The following is a 23,739-nucleotide window of genomic DNA, read 5'->3' as shown; positions in this document are numbered from 1 at the left end:
AAAGGAAGCCATATTTACTTCAGTGGTCAAAGCAAGAAAGCAAACGTGAATTTTGTCATTGACATATTTTCATAGAAGCCTACTAAAATTTGATTTGCATTTGATGTAGTGGCTAAAGCATACATGCATGTTTCATTCTTCCTTCATTTTCAATATGGCACCCATAGATGGTTAATCCCGGTGCCGTCCTGTCTGTCAAGGGGATCTCTGGAGCGAACGAATAGAAACAAGCCTCTGTGTAAGTGGTGACTCGAGAGGGCTTGACCAAAGAAGCCGTGAGAGGCGATGTGGGTGCATGGAGGGGAAACGTGGCTGCAGCTATCACACGTTTACAGCAGCGTGCACTGCTTTGCTCCGCCACCCACTCGCTTGCTCTCCCTTATGCGCGGCCTTCCTCCACAGCTAGATTCCTGAGACAATGGGTACAAGAATAGAGAAGAGACGTACAATTTAAAATATTTTTATTTGAAAATTATCAAATAGCCTCACATTTGATTTAAAAAATAAAAATAACAACAACACAATGTTCATGATTCTTGTATTCATATACATTGTACGAGTATTTCTAAATGGCCCCTCCCTTCTACTAGCTTCAGGAGTAACAGTAACCTGAGCACACCATAGATTATTAGAAAAAAAAATCACCATATTTTAGATACGCAATGAAAAATAACTGAATAATTCACACGAGGAATCGTTCTTTACTTGATAAGAGAGCTATGCACAGAATGAAGCTAATGGTTCTTTTTCTGAGCGTTGCTGTGTTGTTCGAGAGAACTGGTTGCTGAGCAGAAAGTCCTTGCGAAAACCAGATGGGGAGCAATCAGTACTAAGAGATTGCACACCCAATACACTAAAGCGTTGGCTGCATCGTTCGGAATTCCGTACTGTGGCGGCGTCAGCCAAAGAATAGAGCCTGCAATTGTGTACACTTCTACCTGGAAGACAAAGAGAAAACAATATTCAAGACTCACTTTCTGTAGCTAGATTGCTATCACTCATTTGATGTGACCGAAAAGTGTTCATGTGAATCGAGAAGAATTAAAATAAATGTATTGAATGACTGCAAAATGAAAGAACACATAAATAAAATAAATATTAGAACTAATATGCATCAATGTTTAGTTCATATATTGGTTATTTTACGTCATTACTCTCTATTAGAGGTGGATCATTCCTGATGTCTAAAATTAAGCAATCGGGGAGCCTTAAACAAGCTCCGAATCTTTAGTAGTGCCTTCGAACCACTTCGCCACACATTTAATACACAGGTAATATGTAGATGCCCTAATAATTAGGAACAACCAAAGCACGAAATAAAAGTGAATCAATATTAATCTCCATCAGACATACGTGGGTGCTGCTAGCAAACTATTTGCTGTCATACTTACACAGTGTGCAAACTGAACTTTTTGCTTTGGAGAAATACTAAGAAATTCGTTCTTTTTTAGAGTTTATATACCGATGTATCTGTATCGGTTAGTATCGCTTGAAACTTTTCCACCGATAACATTGTCTTTGAGTCGCTAGAACCAAGGCCAAAAACAACATTCATCCTTTTCTAAAATTAATTCACCCTTCCTTGTGGTAGGTTGCAAGGCCAGCACAAGACGTTCCGTATGTACGAGTAGTTTTTCCATAGAAATACTGAATCAACCTCCTGGGAATCAGATACAAGATCAAAGGCATGGGCAAAGTGAAAGCTGCGACCAAACTTCTCGAAGGCATGTCACTGCCTTGTAAAAGCTGTGTGGAAATGAACGAAATCAGTCATTCCCAATTCCTGCTCGCAAACTTGGGGGTTAAGAAAGATGGACATTTTCAAAACCAGCAACACTATATCATGCTAGGCTGTTTGCAGGCCAGTTGATTTCGGAGTTCTTGGGAAAGACTGGTGAAAGTTGCTATGGAATTCGTTTGGTTCATCTATATTCACGCAAGAATGGAGGGTTGTGGATTCAACAATTTCTTCTTGTAATCTTTCCTTCTGTGTAAGTTTCTTATGCAACTGTTGGTATCGGTCAATTCTGCAGCGACTTGTTTGTATTGCAAATGACAGAGAATGATGAATAGCACAGCATAAAGAGAGCCAGCGAAATGAGCGTTCTTTTAATAACTCTATTTGTATATATTTTTACGTCGCCTTTCTCCCTCCCTAGGTTAATCCAAACGACAAGAATGAATAATAGTGTTTACATGAAACTGAAGAAAAGAGACAATTCACCAAATTTTTTAGTGTAACTGCAACATGTTAAAAAGTCTTGCAACATTACAAAACTTTCTTTACATCCCCTGTGTCTACAGAGAAGTTCACATAAAAAAAATACCAAATGTCGCAAGACATCTTACAGATCTTAGTGTTGTAAAGCTACATAAAATAATTTGGGAGATATTGAAATGTGAAGTATTGAGTTACGTAGTATGACTCAGTAACTAACCTTTATCTTAAAATCGAATTTCACAAGTATCAGTAGTAGTATTACTGACGATGACTAGAAGAAACATTAGAATAATTGTATAATAAATCATTGATTTTGTCATCTTTTGCGAATCATTGCGACGGATTCGCTGTTCCACTGTTAATTATGACCCTTTATATTTGATACATTATTATTGCATTTTGATAAAAGTTGAACAACTTTACATTTGTGAAATATTTGTAAGAAGTGTACTATTGTTTTTGGTGGAGGGGGAGCGAAAATTTACCTCTATCGCCAGGGTTACTGGAGTTTTGTGGAGGAGAATCCCGTGCATCCTCCGTTAATGTATATCACGGTATTCTGTGGATATGTACATCTCTGTCTAATATTTTATTTTAATTATGTATAATTAATCAATATGTTACTGATGTATTGCGTAAGATTTGATTTTGAGGTTTGAAATGTTCATAGATATCAGTCGGAAAAATTAAATTCTGGCGAGAATACGGGAGTTGGGCGTAAGGTTCTGAGTCACGGTGAAGATTGTCACGAAGGTTCACTCTCTGCGGCCCACCTGAGCAATAATAGGTCTTATGGAATATCTCCGTTTCCAGTCGGCGGATACACGTGAATTTTGGACAACCAAAGCGGTATGTTATAAAAGATACCTAGATGTAATTTTAAGATGATCAACTGAATATCATGGACGCAAGATCGAATTTGTTATAAAAAGGCAAATCATGGACCATCTACGAATCTGAAATTCTGGGGCGGAGAGACTGAAACTTAATCCTAATCCTTCCGTACCTACCTGAGGACACGCGTTGGGCCCCGCGAGGACACAATGACAGTAGAAGGGAAAATACTTTAGACCTAACAATAGACCCGTTAATTGACATTAATGGTTTTTTAATTCATTTTCGAGGGGTGACGCTATTGTTATTTAATCTAGCGCCACGTGTCGTGGGTGGAGGAGGAGATGAGTCATCGATGACTCATGCACACGTGTGAGTTTGAAATTAATGGTTTTCCATTAGTGCACAAAAGACACTATTATGTATTCCGTTTTTGACCTAAGCTAACACTATTGTTGTATATTATATATGCGTTTCTGCCGGATATGAGTCACAGATGATTTATACTGACGTTGGAGTTTGGAATTAATGGTTTCTCCATTAAGGTACAAAAGACACTATTATGGAGTTCGTTTTCGTACTATTCTAACACTATTGTTGTATTTTATTAATGCGTTTCTGCCGGATATGAGTCATGGGTGCTTTATACAGATGTGGGAACTTGGAATTAATGGTTTTTTCCATTAATGTACAAAAGACACTTCCGGCCATTTTGGCGTCGGCGGTGTAATATTTGGTATAATTAAGGATCCGGATTTACCCGAATTCAACCGGTGTCGACGCGTTCGATCGGAGGTAGAAGATATTATAACACATGTTCGCTTTAAAGGCGAAGAAATTGAACGATGTATCCTATATGAAAACGAAGTATGCGAGCAGAATCCATGTTATTAATATTAACCTGTTACGGAAGAACCTGTTATGTGGTTGCATTCATCGGCACCCCCAAACCGCGCGCGTTCATGGACACGCGTGGGGGAAGAAAGGGTCGCCATTGTTACGGCCCCCTTCGCTTGGTCTTCTTCTGAAGTTGAATGGAAGGCAAGTGTCGCCAAATTTTTACACACGAGTATTGATTTTTTTTGAGGTTCCAATTTTATTTGGTGGAAGTAATCTACGCGGTATTTCTGCCGCCTTTTGTAACATTGCAAAGACTATTTAACCTAAGGCGTAACGAATTTGGCTGAACTAGGAACATTCTGTTCCAGTATCTACAGGTTAAAGTGGATGCGATCCACTATTTGCTCTTATTTCTGGGTTGCGAACCACGGCCCATTTGATTATTGGGTTATAAACATCAGGATTCATGTAAAATTGACCAGATGTTTTTACTGTTAGAGACAATATTTCGCATTTTTTGTGTATTTTTACTCAGAAAACGCTATTTGAACGATTCAAGCAAGAGTTCGCATGGGAATTTAGACACACAAACTGTGTTTCTTCAACTTTAGCTGAAATTTAGGTTTATTTTTTACTCTAATATCACAATTTCTTCTATTCAGGCAACATTTTTTATTAAATTTTGGACTCACAAAGACATTTTTCAACTTTTAACTTGTTATTTTAAAAGTTTATTTCCATTTTTTACTCTAATATCACAATTTCTTCTATTCAGGCAACATTTTTTATTAAATTTTGGACTCACAAAGACATTTTTCAACTTTTAACTTGCTATTTTAAAAGTTTATTTCCATTTTTTACTCTAATATCACAATTTGATCTATTCTTGCAGAAGTGTTTATTGCAATTTTGACTTGCAAAGATAATTTTTTCAACTTCTTTTATTATTTTTTCTATTTATTGCCTTTTGTATCTTATATTTTTAATTCTTAACTTTGAGTTTTGTTCTTTATTTAAAAAAATTCTCTAATCACTAAGGAAGAAGTACTTTTAAGTAAAACTGTACCCACAAAGTTTATTATTACTATTATTATTAGTATTATTATTATTATTATTGTTGTTGTTTTTGTTTTGATGTAGTTGTTGAATCTTGTTGTTGTTGTTGTTAGGGTTTATTGACTTCCACTACGCTATTTTTGGTTTGCTTCGTAGGAAAGTTTGTTTATTTTAGAGTTTCCTCGGTATTTTCTTACTGTTAGGGTAGGTAAAGTTTCCTAAATATATGAGTAGGGTTCCATATATTCTTGTTCTTGCATGTTTTTCATATGATGTGATCACAACAACTCTCCAAGTGCTTTTACTGCATGTTTCCATTTTTATTGAGGCTTAGTGATTCCTAGAGCCACTTTATGCATGAGAGAAAGCTTGAAAATTTCGATCTCAGATAGCCGTCAACCTTATGTCAGAGTATTTTCGAGTATATTTTAGACTTATTATGGGGCAGTAGAATATCACGGCTTGCTTATTTTTTAAGTATGTTGCGCAGTTATTGTATTTTTGCTTTTGCTTTCTAGATAAACTGTATGAAATGTTTAATATTTTTTCCTTTTTTTTGCACTTATAAGAGGCCAAACTTTTACTGTAACTAAAATTATTATCTCTATAAGCACTGAAACCCCTTTACCAAGAGTACTATAACTGAATGTTTATTAATATTGTTTCTTTCATCCCTTAAATATAACTACTTAACAATATAATGACAAATCACAGGACAAGACGATGTTAGCAGATGACTACGTGGCTCTTAAGTCCACCTGCCAAACTTTTCTTACCATGCTATTTACCCTTATAGTATTTTATTCGGGGTACGTTTCAAGTACTACTTGACTTTTTGAGTGTTTGATTAACACCAGGGGTTATTTGTATCTGTTATGCTGTATTATTTGAGGCTTCTTTTTTTATTCTACATTCACTATATGTCCCTGAGAACTAAATTTCCACTGACTGAAGCTTAAAGCTTAGGCTCTACAGCATGTTGAATGGTTAAGCACTGGTCAATATGAATTTTACAGAGGCTAGTAGGAGGCATAGGAACACACGCCAGAGCCTTATTAGCGTGCAAGAAGCATTTTCAGGGAGTACTACGAGGAAACGAAGTTGATTTTTTTGAGGGCTTTACCAGTTACACAGCCAATATTTGCTATTTCAAGTAACTACATGTACCAAAACATTTTACAGCCCAACACTAACTAGACTTCAATTTATATTTTATTAGGTGCTAAATGTAGCAAGAACACTGATTGTACATACTTTTGAGAATCCAACTATTTCAGGATTTTTTCTATGTACGCATATTTTTATTGATTACTAACTTTAACAGACCAATCAGGAAGACGCCAAAATTCACTAAACTTAGTACTATAGTGTATGTGATTGCATGAAAAGTAGAAATTATAACAACCACAAGATTTCGCTTTTTTTGCTTTTGGGACTAATCGTGACGCTGAGGATGAATGGATGGCCAAAAATCTTAAGGACTGGATGTATTTTACCATTACAGACGCCTAAGTAGAAACACTAGAGTACTGTTAGCTTTCAAAATTGAGGTTATACTGTACTGTTTTTTAAATATTTCGTATTTGGCACGCTTAACAAGTTACATTTATATCCATTTCAGGACAAATATTGCTAAAACTCTCAAATTAATGTGTACAACTTTATATTTCTGCTATCAAAGGAATTAACAATCCTATTTTACAAACAAAGGGTATTGTTTACACTTTATTTACTTCAATCTGAGACTAATATTTTACAGTAATTGAATCATTCAGCCCTAGTCAATATTTTACTGCATCAGAAAGTTTGTTATTAATCTAATAAGTATCCTATTTTGTGCTATTCTAACGCAAACGTTGTTTAATTCACTGGTTATAATGCAAACTTTTGCACAAATTCGATATATTCACTACCTTCAAACCAAACAATTGTACTTATTTAGCGCATTTCATTTATATTTCTTGTAATTAACTTATGTTTCTTATAATTAACAAACTAAACTAATTACTTTGGCATGTTAAAAACCTTATTTTTTACTATTTCCTATTCTATCAGGTTCTATATTGCTGTTTTTATCAATTATGTAAGACCACACTCTGGTAAATGCACATATATTCTCTTTTATACACACGCACGTCACACACACACACACACACACACACACACATTTACACACTTATACGAACATACATCTGACGTTTTTCAATATTTTGCTATGAAGTTTGCATCCACGCTATTCAAACAAGGGCAGGCAATGTAGTATTTATGAGTATTAGTAATCCCAAAGTGGTGTTTTTGGTGTCCAAGTTCAGATGAGAGGCTGCTATGTGCCTTTTGCAGGGGATTGCATGTGAAGTGTATGCATATTGAGCATTATTGACTGTGTAGGCTTCCAAGTTTTGCTGTTATTTTCCTATAATTCTGTGAGACTGTAGAGAGTTCTCCCTTTTCATCCAGTTTTCTTTCATTGATTGGATACTTTTTGGGAACTTAGCAGTTTTTATGTTATGAAGCAGATTGTTGTAGAATATTTTGCATGGTCTTTTGTGATATTGAGTGGGTGCTGTAATGGTAGTAAGTATCTTTCCTTTTTGTGTTGATGTTCTTGTGTAGGTTTCCTATTTTCTGTCAAGTTGCAGTACTTAGAATAATCGCTACTGTCTTATTGATCTACGAAGCTCCTTTGAATAATCATTTGCATGTGACCCTATACTCCACGTTGTACTTTGTTCTGGGAGCTATCTTTTGAAGCCTTGGCATTCTGCTAGTACAGTATTATTATCGTAGAGGTAAATTAGTTCGTGAAAATATGTATTTTTCTGATTAACTATAGTCGCTTAGTTGTTCTAGCAGGTATAAGTAGTTACTGCTGATGTTGTTAATTTTCTATTCGCAGGGGCTATGTATGATGTAGCGTATTTGTGTTGGCTGTCCCTTTTATTCCTATGTTGTTGAGTTTCTCCATAAGCATGTCCTGTTTTACTCTATTCTATGCCTTGTTGCTGCTAGATATCTGAGGTATGTTGCTGGTTCATATCTGAGTTAGCTTGTTTGACTATCTATTATTTTTGCTATGGCTGTGGCTATTGATGTCCCTTTCTGAATTCCATGTTGGTTTCTGTTTATCCTTGTTGCTGCTTGTTATCTGAGTTAGGTTGTTTGACTTCAGGACTATCCTTTTTTAACTTTATTGTTGATTGCTGTTTTGTTTATTTCCTTATTTGTTTTTATTTGCTTACTGAATCTATTTGTTTTGTGTCTTGTAATATTATTTACTATAGTAACAAAATTATTTTTAAAAATTGATATTTATCACCATACTTGTATATTTCTTGTTCAGTATTTGTCAAAGTTTAATTTATTTTGTCCGCTATCTTTAGCAAATAACACTATTTTGAAATTTAATATATAAATTCCTGAAAATTTACTGTAATTTTATATCAACTAACATATTTATTTTAACAAAAATAACAAAATTGTACAAAAGTTCAAATAGCAGAAGAATTGTACTCTTAAATTATTAACTTTGAAAGAATAGTATTTTTAAAACATTAACTTTGAAAAAATGTACTTTTAAAACATTAACTTTGTAAAAATTGTACTTTTAAAACATTAACTTTGTAAAAATTGTACTTTTAAAACATTAACTTTGAAAAAATTGTACTTTTAAAACATTAACTTTGTAAAAATTGTACTTTTAAAACATTCACTTTGAAAAAAATGTACTTTACACCAGAAATAATCAAATATATAGGAAAGAAGGAGAAGTTCTGTTGCTCAGAATAATAAATGTGGGATGGAAGGAAAATAATTTTGTTACTATAGTAAATAATATTACAAGACACAAAACAAATAGATTCAGTAAGCAAATAAAAACAAATAAGGAAATAAACAAAACAGCAATCAACAATAAAGTTAAAAAAGGATAGTCCTGAAGTCAAACAACCTAACTCAGATAACAAGCAGCAACAAGGATAAACAGAAACCAACATGGAATTCAGAAAGGGACATCAATAGCCACAGCCATAGCAAAAATAATAGATAGTCAAACAAGCTAACTCAGATATGAACCAGCAACATACCTCAGATATCTAGCAGCAACAAGGCATAGAATAGAGTAAAACAGGACATGCTTATGGAGAAACTCAACAACATAGGAATAAAAGGGACAGCCAACACAAATACGCTACATCATACATAGCCCCTGCGAATAGAAAATTAACAACATCAGCAGTAACTACTTATACCTGCTAGAACAACTAAGCGACTATAGTTAATCAGAAAAATACATATTTTCACGAACTAATTTACCTCTACGATAATAATACTGTACTAGCAGAATGCCAAGGCTTCAAAAGATAGCTCCCAGAACAAAGTACAACGTGGAGTATAGGGTCACATGCAAATGATTATTCAAAGGAGCTTCGTAGATCAATAAGACAGTAGCGATTATTCTAAGTACTGCAACTTGACAGAAAATAGGAAACCTACACAAGAACATCAACACAAAAAGGAAAGATACTTACTACCATTACAGCACCCACTCAATATCACAAAAGACCATGCAAAATATTCTACAACAATCTGCTTCATAACATAAAAACTGCTAAGTTCCCAAAAAGTATCCAATCAATGAAAGAAAACTGGATGAAAAGGGAGAACTCTCTACAGTCTCACAGAATTATAGGAAAATAACAGCAAAACTTGGAAGCCTACACAGTCAATAATGCTCAATATGCATACACTTCACATGCAATCCCCTGCAAAAGGCACATAGCAGCCTCTCATCTGAACTTGGACACCAAAAACACCACTTTGGGATTACTAATACTCATAAATACTACATTGCCTGCCCTTGTTTGAATAGCGTGGATGCAAACTTCATAGCAAAATATTGAAAAACGTCAGATGTATGTTCGTATAAGTGTGTAAATGTGTGTGTGTGTGTGTGTGTGTGTGTGACGTGCGTGTGTATAAAAGAGAATATATGTGCATTTACCAGAGTGTGGTCTTACATAATTGATAAAAACAGCAATATAGAACCTGATAGAATAGGAAATAGTAAAAAATAAGGTTTTTAACATGCCAAAGTAATTAGTTTAGTTTGTTAATTATAAGAAACATAAGTTAATTACAAGAAATATAAATGAAATGCGCTAAATAAGTACAATTGTTTGGTTTGAAGGTAGTGAATATATCGAATTTGTGCAAAAGTTTGCATTATAACCAGTGAATTAAACAACGTTTGCGTTAGAATAGCACAAAATAGGATACTTATTAGATTAATAACAAACTTTCTGATGCAGTAAAATATTGACTAGGGCTGAATGATTCAATTACTGTAAAATATTAGTCTCAGATTGAAGTAAATAAAGTGTAAACAATACCCTTTGTTTGTAAAATAGGATTGTTAATTCCTTTGATAGCAGAAATATAAAGTTGTACACATTAATTTGAGAGTTTTAGCAATATTTGTCCTGAAATGGATATAAATGTAACTTGTTAAGCGTGCCAAATACGAAATATTTAAAAAACAGTACAGTATAACCTCAATTTTGAAAGCTAACAGTACTCTAGTGTTTCTACTTAGGCGTCTGTAATGGTAAAATACATCCAGTCCTTAAGATTTTTGGCCATCCATTCATCCTCAGCGTCACGATTAGTCCCAAAAGCAAAAAAAGCGAAATCTTGTGGTTGTTATAATTTCTACTTTTCATGCAATCACATACACTATAGTACTAAGTTTAGTGAATTTTGGCGTCTTCCTGATTGGTCTGTTAAAGTTAGTAATCAATAAAAATATGCGTACATAGAAAAAATCCTGAAATAGTTGGATTCTCAAAAGTATGTACAATCAGTGTTCTTGCTACATTTAGCACCTAATAAAATATAAATTGAAGTCTAGTTAGTGTTGGGCTGTAAAATGTTTTGGTACATGTAGTTACTTGAAATAGCAAATATTGGCTGTGTAACTGGTAAAGCCCTCAAAAAAATCAACTTCGTTTCCTCGTAGTACTCCCTGAAAATGCTTCTTGCACGCTAATAAGGCTCTGGCGTGTGTTCCTATGCCTCCTACTAGCCTCTGTAAAATTCATATTGACCAGTGCTTAACCATTCAACATGCTGTAGAGCCTAAGCTTTAAGCTTCAGTCAGTGGAAATTTAGTTCTCAGGGACATATAGTGAATGTAGAATAAAAAAAGAAGCCTCAAATAATACAGCATAACAGATACAAATAACCCCTGGTGTTAATCAAACACTCAAAAAGTCAAGTAGTACTTGAAACGTACCCCGAATAAAATACTATAAGGGTAAATAGCATGGTAAGAAAAGTTTGGCAGGTGGACTTAAGAGCCACGTAGTCATCTGCTAACATCGTCTTGTCCTGTGATTTGTCATTATATTGTTAAGTAGTTATATTTAAGGGATGAAAGAAACAATATTAATAAACATTCAGTTATAGTACTCTTGGTAAAGGGGTTTCAGTGCTTATAGAGATAATAATTTTAGTTACAGTAAAAGTTTGGCCTCTTATAAGTGCAAAAAAAAGGAAAAAATATTAAACATTTCATACAGTTTATCTAGAAAGCAAAAGCAAAAATACAATAACTGCGCAACATACTTAAAAAATAAGCAAGCCGTGATATTCTACTGCCCCATAATAAGTCTAAAATATACTCGAAAATACTCTGACATAAGGTTGACGGCTATCTGAGATCGAAATTTTCAAGCTTTCTCTCATGCATAAAGTGGCTCTAGGAATCACTAAGCCTCAATAAAAATGGAAACATGCAGTAAAAGCACTTGGAGAGTTGTTGTGATCACATCATATGAAAAACATGCAAGAACAAGAATATATGGAACCCTACTCATATATTTAGGAAACTTTACCTACCCTAACAGTAAGAAAATACCGAGGAAACTCTAAAATAAACAAACTTTCCTACGAAGCAAACCAAAAATAGCGTAGTGGAAGTCAATAAACCCTAACAACAACAACAAGATTCAACAACTACATCAAAACAAAAACAACAACAATAATAATAATAATAATACTAATAATAATAGTAATAATAAACTTTGTGGGTACAGTTTTACTTAAAAGTACTTCTTCCTTAGTGATTAGAGAATTTTTTTAAATAAAGAACAAAACTCAAAGTTAAGAATTAAAAATATAAGATACAAAAGGCAATAAATAGAAAAAATAATAAAAGAAGTTGAAAAAATTATCTTTGCAAGTCAAAATTGCAATAAACACTTCTGCAAGAATAGATCAAATTGTGATATTAGAGTAAAAAATGGAAATAAACTTTTAAAATAGCAAGTTAAAAGTTGAAAAATGTCTTTGTGAGTCCAAAATTTAATAAAAAATGTTGCCTGAATAGAAGAAATTGTGATATTAGAGTAAAAAATGGAAATAAACTTTTAAAATAACAAGTTAAAAGTTGAAAAATGTCTTTGTGAGTCCAAAATTTAATAAAAAATGTTGCCTGAATAGAAGAAATTGTGATATTAGAGTAAAAAATAAACCTAAATTTCAGCTAAAGTTGAAGAAACACAGTTTGTGTGTCTAAATTCCCATGCGAACTCTTGCTTGAATCGTTCAAATAGCGTTTTCTGAGTAAAAATACACAAAAAATGCGAAATATTGTCTCTAACAGTAAAAACATCTGGTCAATTTTACATGAATCCTGATGTTTATAACCCAATAATCAAATGGGCCGTGGTTCGCAACCCAGAAATAAGAGCAAATAGTGGATCGCATCCACTTTAACCTGTAGATACTGGAACAGAATGTTCCTAGTTCAGCCAAATTCGTTACGCCTTAGGTTAAATAGTCTTTGCAATGTTACAAAAGGCGGCAGAAATACCGCGTAGATTACTTCCACCAAATAAAATTGGAACCTCAAAAAAAATCAATACTCGTGTGTAAAAATTTGGCGACACTTGCCTTCCATTCAACTTCAGAAGAAGACCAAGCGAAGGGGGCCGTAACAATGGCGACCCTTTCTTCCCCCACGCGTGTCCATGAACGCGCGCGGTTTGGGGGTGCCGATGAATGCAACCACATAACAGGTTCTTCCGTAACAGGTTAATATTAATAACATGGATTCTGCTCGCATACTTCGTTTTCATATAGGATACATCGTTCAATTTCTTCGCCTTTAAAGCGAACATGTGTTATAATATCTTCTACCTCCGATCGAACGCGTCGACACCGGTTGAATTCGGGTAAATCCGGATCCTTAATTATACCAAATATTACACCGCCGACGCCAAAATGGCCGGAAGTGTCTTTTGTACATTAATGGAAAAAACCATTAATTCCAAGTTCCCACATCTGTATAAAGCACCCATGACTCATATCCGGCAGAAACGCATTAATAAAATACAACAATAGTGTTAGAATAGTACGAAAACGAACTCCATAATAGTGTCTTTTGTACCTTAATGGAGAAACCATTAATTCCAAACTCCAACGTCAGTATAAATCATCTGTGACTCATATCCGGCAGAAACGCATATATAATATACAACAATAGTGTTAGCTTAGGTCAAAAACGGAATACATAATAGTGTCTTTTGTGCACTAATGGAAAACCATTAATTTCAAACTCACACGTGTGCATGAGTCATCGATGACTCATCTCCTCCTCCACCCACGACACGTGGCGCTAGATTAAATAACAATAGCGTCACCCCTCGAAAATGAATTAAAAAACCATTAATGTCAATTAACGGGTCTATTGTTAGGTCTAAAGTATTTTCCCTTCTACTAATGACAATGGACCGGGGTCGAACAAACCTCGCGGAGAGGGAAGCGACGCTTACCATTAACGAGATTCCAACCGAAATTTCAAATGAGGTATAAAACCATGGAAACCCAAAACATCTACACAGTTCGCCGCGATTCTCGTAGTGAGAGCACCTTCGTGCTAAACCGCTGTATTCCGTGGTCTTAGTATTTTTTTGCGACCAACAGCGTGTGACTGCAAGTGAGTTGATACGGGTGTGCTTACATCAATCGCTGGAGGACGTCGAAGAGAGACTGTCGTTCTGTTATAATTTTACGCAGTTAATAGTTTTGTGAAACGAGGAACGTCAAAAACCATGGCAGGCTAGAAGGATAAGAGAAGAGGTGGACGTCGGGTGTCCAAGTCCCTAGCGACGCCGCCACTACCATCCGCCTAGACGCTACCGCCAAACCAGCATACGCCGCCAATACCAACGACGCACCATGCCATGGAAACCATCCAACGACGCTGCCAACACCATCCGTCGAGATTGCCCAACCAGCAAACGTCCAGCAGTAACAATGAAGAAACGCTCGACGCTTCAGAGGAGGGAACTCAAGCCGACGCTTGAGAGACGCCCGCCAGATGAAAGCGACGAGCCTGGAAATGCTAGCCGTTGGAAGCCGACGTCAGAGCGAAGGAGAGATACGCGACGCCGAGAGAAAATGAAAGTGCCAAGTGTCACCATTGCCGGCCATCGTCGCGGTTATTAGCCGAAGAAACATTTTTCGTCACAATGGAACCACGTGTGATTATCCGCACCTAGGAAAGATGAACCACCTGATGACGTAGCAGAGCCTGGTACAGTATTCATCTGTCGATTCGTATCCACGTACGAAGGTATTGTTTTCTTTCATCGCCCTACCACCAAAACTAAAGCCATTTTGATTCGCTGTTTTCGAGGTGAATCGGCACGCCAAACCTAAATTTCGTGTCTTGAAATTGAGTACTGTTATAAAATAGGTCGTTTTGTGTTTGTTTTTAATGTCTTTTTAATGTCACCATTTAAATATAAAGCTCCTTCATTGTGTTAAATTCCATTGTAACTTGTCAAAGTGTGCTTCATAATAAAGAAATCCGCCACGCAGTCGTTTGAATAATTAATCGATGGTTGACTGTTTAGTCTTTTTTTTGTTGAATAATATGTGTTAACATTCCCAAAGTCGTGCAAGTGATGCTCCTTTATTATAGAGTTGTAATGTAATTTTTGCTCGCGCCGAAGGCTAATTGAGATATCCCGGCAGCTATAGTATATTTGTGTATTACGTCACGCAGCAGAGTTGTAATTGGTTGAAAGGACGCGAGAGGGCTTGTGTGTAAATCCGAGAGAATTGGTAAATTTGATACTTGCTGCCTAGACGCGAATGTTCTTGTGGAACGAAAGGTTCAATCACGCCGACCGTTAATTTTGATAATTGTTTTTATTGAGGGCTGGCACATATTTAATTATAAGGAGCACAGGAGCTGAGATTAACGACCCAATTCAAAGAGTCCATGTTAAAAGAAAGAAACGTACATCGATTATATCCAAGCTTTGCATGTATAATTTTATGTTGATATGCCCCATCGGAATGCATGTGTGTGAATGGATGAGTGTTTCAGGGCGAGCTGTACTGTGTTTTGTTTTGTTTATGTCAGATTCCAATACATATATTTTTTACAGTTTGTACGAGTTATCTTTCGATGTTTACAGGTACCAGGTGGTCAGGTACAATGCTATTTGTTGTTTATATTTTATATGTGCCGAGAGGTGTCAGGTAAAATTAAGGTGATATATTTCAAGGTATTATATCCCCGCCCTCTCATTGAAAGGGTGCGATTACCGTCCAGAACCCGAACTCATCCTGGACCGTTTGCTAACGCACGAACGGCATTTCCTGCCTATTAGTGTGTGTGATATGTATACCTTGTGTTTACACGTTAATATCATTTTAAGAGAGCGAGTTAAGATGATATAGGAAAGAGTGACTGAGAATAAGTGAAATGAAAGATACACGCACAATCACAGACAGTGAGAGAGGGGGAAGAAATAGTAAAGAAGGAGGAGAAAATGAGACAGAAATGGGGAATTAAAGGAAAAGCATTACCCTGTGTATTGTCATGTCATGTCACACATTCCCAATCTTTACCACAGGATAGTTGACTAACATCCTCTACTGGCCGCTTTAATCATCAAAGGTTGTCCCAAGTACATACCAACTGATGACTTCGGGCGAGCCCTTATGAAGGAATCTCCCATCTAAGATCACAATGGAATCCGTTAGTGTGACGTCACAGAAGACGACGAGCTGGGACTGAGTCTAAACAAATAAAAACGTGCTTTTCTCACTATTCAAATACATCAAATTTCAAAGGGTAATTAAAACTACTACTTCCGATGGAAAATCCCATGGATTTGAATAGAAAGAAAACACGTTTGCCCGTTGTTTAGACTCTGTTCCAGCTCGTTGTCTGCTTGTGACGTCACCACTAATGGACTACATCCTCTGAATCGAAACTAGTCTCCCGTGTGTGAGTGAAACGTCCTACCACCATAGCAGAAAAATGATCGATAAAATGACCTTAAAATATCAATAAAATGACCTAAAAAAATAAACATTTTGTCTTTATTTAAGGGTATGACAGTTAGTACGGCACAGTCCTTACTTTCGCAACGTTAGAACTGAAATTACAAGGTGTATGTGAATTTTAGGTATAAAAATGTGTATAAATCTTACCATATTCAGAAATATTGCAGTAGGTAATGTCGAGTGACATGTTGCTTTGTTCCTACAATCAAGTGGCGATAGAATTCTTGTTTTCATTGTTACCAGCATCAAGGCAATAAATGTCAATTCCTGGCTAAAAATGAGTAAGTGAAGTGTAATGCAATTACGAAAAAAACCCAGGAAAAAACGTAATATGCGAAAAATGACCAAAAATTACGTAAAACTTAAAAAATAGAAAATATGACGAAAACATGCACAATAAAATTCACATTTTTATAACTTAGAGGTTCTTATTCAGGATTTTAATACCTAAGAGCAATGCATACAACATGAGGAAAAAAAGATGACATGTCATCAAAATCCAGGCCCTGGAAATAAACAAGAGGTTGACTAAGTAAGAACAAAACCCCACTAAAGCTGAAGTGGCAGAAAATACAAGTAAAACAATGGAAAGGGAAATATAAATATACAAATAAAAGGAAGAATGGAAAACCAAGCATATACAGTTTTTCTTTCTCCGGAATATTCCTCTCCCTGGGCATCAAAGGATACTCATTAAAATAAGCAAACAGTCTACATCGCCTATTATCAGATGATTGAAGATTGGTTCTGGTTATATATTCCTTGGATACAGAAGCTAGTGGAGAAATAGTAACAATATAATTTGCCGTATCAGCGAGCTGGTTCCAGTTCGACAGAAATGGTCTTCATTGCATACTTTACCACGACAAAACCAACTTACTGTCATTGAAGCTCCTGCTGTTAGTGCTGCCACATTCTTGACCCAGGCTTCAAGCGGAGTCGCCAGACCAAATATCAGCAAGCAGTAAGAAGGCACCAGAAGGAACAGAGCGAACAGGCCTTGGATGCGATAAAATGGCGCTGGCTCTTCTAGGAGAAGAATGCGTTCCACCTCAGTACCATACCACATGGGAATGTCCTGTTTACTGCCCAAGCAGACCTATTCAAAGAAAAAAGAAAAAAAGTAAACAGAATTACAGTACTGTGTCTGTGTGTGTCGTGCATCGGGGTTTTTCTACGTCAAGAGACAAGAAAACATTAAAATACTCCTAAAAATGTAATTTGGCCTTTTCTTTTCCTCTGGTAACAGCTAGAGATATCCATTGTTGACTTTCTTATTTCATCTCTTCGACATTTTTTCTGGCTTTTAATATTGGCCGAGACCATATTTCTTTTTAATACTCGAGTCAAGCCTTCCAAATGTCTACTATCTGGTTTAGTCCCAGTTGGGCGCCACTTATATTTGTAACCTAACAACGTTGTAGGTTCTATCTTCACCACCAGTGAAAATAAAGTAGCGAATCTTGCTATGGCCAATGTCATTGGCTAGTATCTGCACCAATGAACCAATTTTCAAACTTACACCTTGTGATGACGTTTCCAATGCTATCGCATAGGGATGGACCGCATGACGAGTTTGTTTGGACTTGATCTTGCTCAGTGACCTATTCCCACTAATAAGGCCCATTCCAAATGTTTGAAATTCTACCTCGATTGTGTCAAGGAAGGGTTCTCTCATCACTATCTCGCTGTTGTATTTTGAATAGGTATTTGAAAATGAGTTGCCGGTTTTGGTTTCTGGACCCTAACCCCATTGTCATGGCACGGTGAACTCTCGGAAAACCAACGAGTTGTTATATGAATTTCATAAGATGATATCACTTTAAGTTAACCTGTTACTTTTGTTTTCCTGAACCAGTTTAATGCAGTAATTCATTGATCCCATCTCATATCGCCTAATCAAGTTTCACCTAATGGCTTATCAGCACCTGTCAACCAGATTTGACAGCTGTACGATATTTTAGGCGAAATGGGATATCCCGTTTCCCCTAAACTAGTTGGAAGGAAACTATCGTAAATGAGGGAAATTTTGTCGATCATCGGAAACACCAGAAAATTCAGAACACGTGTTGAGTACGAGCAGTCACATGAACCAAATAGTGTAGTCTAGTCAGGTATGTCAGCCACGTGAGCCAAAAGTCAGCAATACAATACCAATAGTCTTTGTCATATTCTAAATGCTAATTGAGGTTCGGTTCGGTTAGGTTATCATAATTGAGGATGAACTAACATAACCAAACAGAGCACGTATCTCCCTATTGAGAGACCGTTCTATTTACCTCATTTGAAATATTTCCCATTCAACCAGTTTCGAAAAAAATCGCGATTAAAATTACCACCCGAGCGCTAGTGTGGCTTCCAATATGGCCGCTCTATGTAGGATAAAACGTTTGTTTACATTCAGTAGTAGTACGAAAGAGCAGCGTGTTGTCATGGCTGGGTACGGAAGAAACGTTTAAATTACGCGATATTTTTAAATATTGCGAATGCGATGTGAATTCCAGGAACTATAACGAAGGTGAAGCTGTGTTAAGAACGAAGCATTTAATTGTAATAGGCAAAAATAACACTGAAAACTCAGACGAAACTAATGTATACGCACTGGTTCTTCAAAGCAGATGCTGTTTCATCACACCTCAGTGTGTCGAGGCTGGAATATGATGCGGTTGTTCGCTCGCTGAGGACCGGCAAGACGGCGGGTATTGATGGAATCGGGCCAGATCTCGTGAAGGTGCTGAATTGTAACGAGCGATTGGCAGAAACGGGAAGGTCTCTGCTCAACAACATATTCAATAGTGGAACCTTCCCCAAAATATGGAAAACGAGCTTTATTTGTCCTCTATACAAAGGGAAAGGGGATGTAAAGGACACTAATAATTACAGAGGTACTTCTCTCCTGCCCGTGTTAGGGAAGGTATATTGTAGCATTCTATACAACAGATTAAGAAAATGGGCCGATATTTTTGATAAACTAACCCCCCTGCAGGCTGGTTTCAGGTCCTATTATTGCACTGTACATAATGTTTTTATCCTGAACACACTGATTCAAAGCAAATTAAACGAGAAAAGGGGGAAATTATATTGCTGCTTCGTTGACTTTGAAAAGGCGTTTGACTTTATCAATGGGCAAATGCTATGGGGGAAGTTTGGGACATGGGGGTTTCGGCTAGAATTATTAATACGCTAATGAATATGTACAGAGGGGTCAAATATTGTGTCAAATATGGGCAGGGGGTGGTCTCTGGGCAGCACGAGAGCACGGTAGGCATCAAACAGGGATGCATACTTTCGCCTTTACTTTTCATTCTTTTTATTAATGACGTTGCTATCTTCGCGGGAGAAGAAGGTGACGAAACACCGGAGATAGTCGGGACACCGATACCAATGCTTCTCTATGCGGATGATCTCGTTTTAATATCAAACGAAGTACAAGGGTTACAGCGGGGATTGAACAGACTTAAACAATATTGCACAACATGGAAGTTGAAGGTAAATACACGAAAAAACTAAAATAATGGTGTTGAAGAAAGGTTATGTTCTCGCCGCAAAGGAGCGGTGGGCCTATGGGGATTCCGAGCTTGAAAGGGTCAAACGTTTCACCTATCTAGGCATCACGCTGAGTATGGCAGGGGAGTGGACAAAGCACATCGAAGGCAGAAAGGGAAAAGCTTGTTATGGGCTGTACAAGGTAGAGCGACTGCAACGGAAAGTCCCTACAGTCAGTGTGAGATTGCTGGATCAAATTTATGAAGCAACGGTGAAAGCAACCTATTTTACGGCGCGGAACTATGGGGGAGGGGAGGGGGGTGAGTAGCAAATCCGATACAAACGTGGTTTCTAAAACAAATATTTGGAACAAGCACGTGTGGCGTCCTGAGGGATATGGGAAAACATAGGGAGGATGTCGAAGCGAAGATGAGATGCTTCAAGTACTGGGTGAAGCTGGAACAAGGGGCTGAAGAACTGTGTCTGCGAGTTCAGATTGAGGAAGGGTTCGCACGCCACTGGGCAAGTGGGATTAGGGGCGACTTGTACAGAATGGGTCTGGGGGAACTGTGGGAAGATGTGAGGGGCGGGAGGTGCGAAACTGGGATGTTGCAAATTATAAGGGAAAGGTTGGTGGACAGCAGCAGGCAAGACATCATGGAAGAATGTTGGGAGAAGGTAACGCTCACCGCCGCACAACCGCCAGGGGTGTGGGTGGAATGGGAGAGAAAACGATACATTGATACGTGTACGTACCAGCAAAGAAGTGGATTCGCCTGGTTCATGCTAGGGGGTGGAGGCAACACAAACTCAAGGGGCCGGACGGTCTTGCCATCTGCACGTTATGTGGCGAAGAGGAGACGAGGGCTCACATCCTACATGAATGTGTTTGGTCGGCACCCCTCAGACAACACAAATGGGGGACAGTGCAAGGGACAGCATTTAGCAGACGATCCAGGCTGTATGTAGGGAGGAGAGGAGTGATATAACGAATGCAAACATCGAAGCCCTGGGCTCCTATTTACATGCAGTTTGGAGGGAGCGCAGGAAAATGCAGCAAGGAGTCAGTGAAAGTGAAGGACACGGAACAGCAGTGGCTCTGGTATAGGTGGAGCGTGTAGTGCAGTGTTGTGAAGGTAGTAATAATGAACAATCTCAAATGAAAGAAGAGGACCACATTGCCATTTATATATGTACATATGTAATTCTTTTCAAAATGTTTCTGTTTATAAATGTTTCTGAATGTATGATCAATGGGGTGTATATTCAAGGCGGGGTGTTTATATAACAATATTTTAGGATATGCACAGTCGAAGGGCTCGTATCAATATCAATAAATATCATATCATATCACTGGGACTCACGGAAATGATTTGAAAAGCAATTCACCTGTATGTGCAAAGCTTGGACAGGAGAAAAATGTAAAAACCCCGTTGCAGTTCTTCCCCCAAATAGGCAGGCTGGTATAATAATAATAAAACAGGATAATAATAATATAATTCACAATTTCGTCGAGGCTATCTTCACTGAAAAATGACTAACTGAATGAAACTAACATTGGCATGTCATTTTTTTCTGGCTCCCTTTATGATTACAGACAATAATTAATCCTCAAACTATTTTTATCTTCACACTTAATCGACTTGCACCTGTTCCAAATTTCATACATAATACATTTTTTTCGAAAAAAGTTTTATTCATAAAGAAAAATTAAAAACTTTATTTTCACATGGTAATAGCGTTAAATAAACATAGTTTCCCGTGGAATTTTGTATTTAAGTACATATTTTAACGACCACGTGCACACTATGAGTAACATAAAAAACTAAATAAGAATTTCTTTACATAGCAAAATTTAAACAAGGTTGTACAAGGAATAAGAAACCAGTAAGAAAAGTAAACGCAAGGCGTGAAAATAACGTTAGTGTTGGGGGAAACAGTCACGGTTATACAATAACTATGGAAGTGTTAAGAACTTTGAACTGTTTTCTTATACGTTAGAGGCAAAATTGTTCCAGCATCCGCATATTATTACTGTATTGGTTTTAAATACGTTTACATGCCATTTTAAGCCATTTCAACATGGTGCTTCATTTTAAATGCACAAGACCTGCTTTCTCATCAAAAGTAAAGTAGAAGAAGCAATACATTCAAGCAAAGTTACTAACGGCCGGCATTTCACAGCAAATTGTCATGTATTTTAGAAGTAATCGATAATCAAACTGGGAGTGCATACGCAAACGAATCAATTTCCTCATTTTCGTTGTACAGTTAAACGCAGAAGCATGTTAAGGACATAGGTATTGACGTAAAAACACGCAACACAATATTGCCGCAGAGGGTACATTTCATACCTCACCCGAGAAATACAGCACGAGCGACCAAGGTTCAGTCGTCCGATCGCAAATCTTGTGCGCTGGAATCAGAAGGAAGGAAGAATTTTATTGGCGTAATGACTTTCCCTGCCGCACCTCTTTGGCCATTGGAATCAGGTAGCCAGCCAGCAAAACCCCGGTCGCGGGATACATGTAGACTCGAAGCAGGAAAATGATCTAAGCAGAAATGATGACGGCTAAATTCTTTAGGATACCACAGGTTGCCAGATTGTGAGAACGTTGCCAAATCAACTCTAAAACCCTTCTCAGAAGAGCGATTCAAAAAGGGGTTTTCTTCTTCAACTTGAGCGATTTTCACTAAATAATAACAATTAGAGATTGAAGCGTAATTAGGGAACTTAGTACAATATTAATCCAAGAATACTGTATATTTCAGTAACCTTTAGATGGAGATGTAAAATAATTTCACATTGTCGCCAGGAAATGTACCTATAGACTACCCAGGACGATTTTCTTTAACTACGGGGAGACAAAATCCTTTTCTTTAATGTTGTATTTATATTTTCCCAGTGCAGTACGTCCATGTTCAAGCCAGTGCTGAATATAGTATAGCAGAAGCACTGCAATTATTATAGATTCCAATTTCAATTTTAATAATAGTAATAATATGCAAAACTGAGTTCTAAATTTTCAAAAGTCACAACTTAACTAAATTCTGATATAAAATGCCATTTCCTGTACACCGCTGCTAACCGCAATAACATTATTTAGGCTTCCAGATTATAACACTGTAGGGTCACTATAGTTTTGGTTTGAGTTGGTGTTTTAAGTCCACTTTATGCACAATAAGGATAATCGGGACTGGACCTACGGTTTAAAGTGGGATCCGAACCACTGTGCCATGTGCCTCCACCGGGTATCGAACCCGTGACCCCTTGACTGCAAGGCGACGACGCTACCACTGCGCCATCGGGGAGGCCCTAGGGTCACTATAGTATCTATGGAAGCAGTAATCAATTAAATTCAATCAATCGAATCAGGACATATATAATTGTACATAAGAGATTCTTGAATAAATGTTGTAACCTTCACAAAGTTATTCTCGTCATTTTTTATATTTTTCCTAATATTTTACGCTAGGAATTCATTAGAATTTTAGTCATATTTATTTTAATGGGTATAATACAGAATAAACTTAAACTAGTAATAAACTCTGTATAAGAGTTTATTACTAGTTTAAGTATATTTTCAATTGATAATTGCATTTTAAATTCACGGATGGCAAAATATTATTCTTGACTGTTGTACCAAAACGGTTGGATCAAAATAACCCTTTCCCGTAATTTTTCCTATCTCAAAACTATGTTAATATTATTCCCATTACCTTACACCTGTCTCAAATTCGAAGTTCATCAGCTTTCGACCAGAGAATAGCCAGAGTCAGCTGCAAGGGAAACAATTCGGCATTCCAAAACCCGGAGGGAGGATATCAAAACAGGAACCACGAGCAACGTACCCAGTATCCTGACAGGATTTGCCAGCTTGGGAGCCAGAATGCTCCAACATGTTCCAGCTGTACTCCATAAGGGATCAAGGAAACTT

The 23,739-nt window shown here is 36.9% G+C and overlaps 1 protein-coding gene across 1 annotated transcript; it reads right to left on the bottom strand.

Annotated features, from left to right (window-relative positions):
- Nucleotides 1–450: 450 nt before the first annotated feature.
- Nucleotides 451–17,942, bottom strand: LOC145991808 (transmembrane 6 superfamily member 2-like). The gene is made up of 3 exons (XM_083127858.1): nucleotides 17,838–17,942; nucleotides 17,196–17,414; nucleotides 451–938 (listed from the first exon to the last, which is right to left on the bottom strand). Exons 1-3 carry the CDS (start codon nucleotides 17,940–17,942, stop codon nucleotides 735–737), a joined length of 528 nt encoding a protein of 175 aa, XP_082983984.1. The 3' UTR covers nucleotides 451–734.
- Between the last annotated feature and the right edge of the window lie 5,797 nt (nucleotides 17,943–23,739).

The sequence above is a fragment of the Lepisma saccharinum genome, chromosome 8 (genome assembly GCF_977018435.1).
Source record: "Lepisma saccharinum chromosome 8, izLepSacc3.1, whole genome shotgun sequence".
Classification (NCBI taxonomy): Eukaryota; Metazoa; Arthropoda; class Insecta; order Zygentoma; family Lepismatidae; genus Lepisma; species Lepisma saccharinum.
Note: the sequence above shows the minus strand (reverse complement) of the source record. Positions and strands in the feature narration are given on the sequence as shown.

Excerpts from the sequence above, each read along its gene's own strand:
- LOC145991808 (XM_083127858.1), bottom strand. The coding sequence starts at position 17,942 with ATGGGCCTTATTAGTGGGAATAGGTCACTGAGCAAGATCAAGTCCAAA. Across the intron at positions 17,415-17,837 it reads TGGAAACGTCATCACAAGGT|GTCTGCTTGGGCAGTAAACA; the intron begins GTAAGTTTGAAA and ends TTCTTTGAATAG. Across the intron at positions 939-17,195 it reads CAGCAGGAGCTTCAATGACA|GTAGAAGTGTACACAATTGC; the intron begins GTAAGTTGGTTT and ends TTTGTCTTCCAG.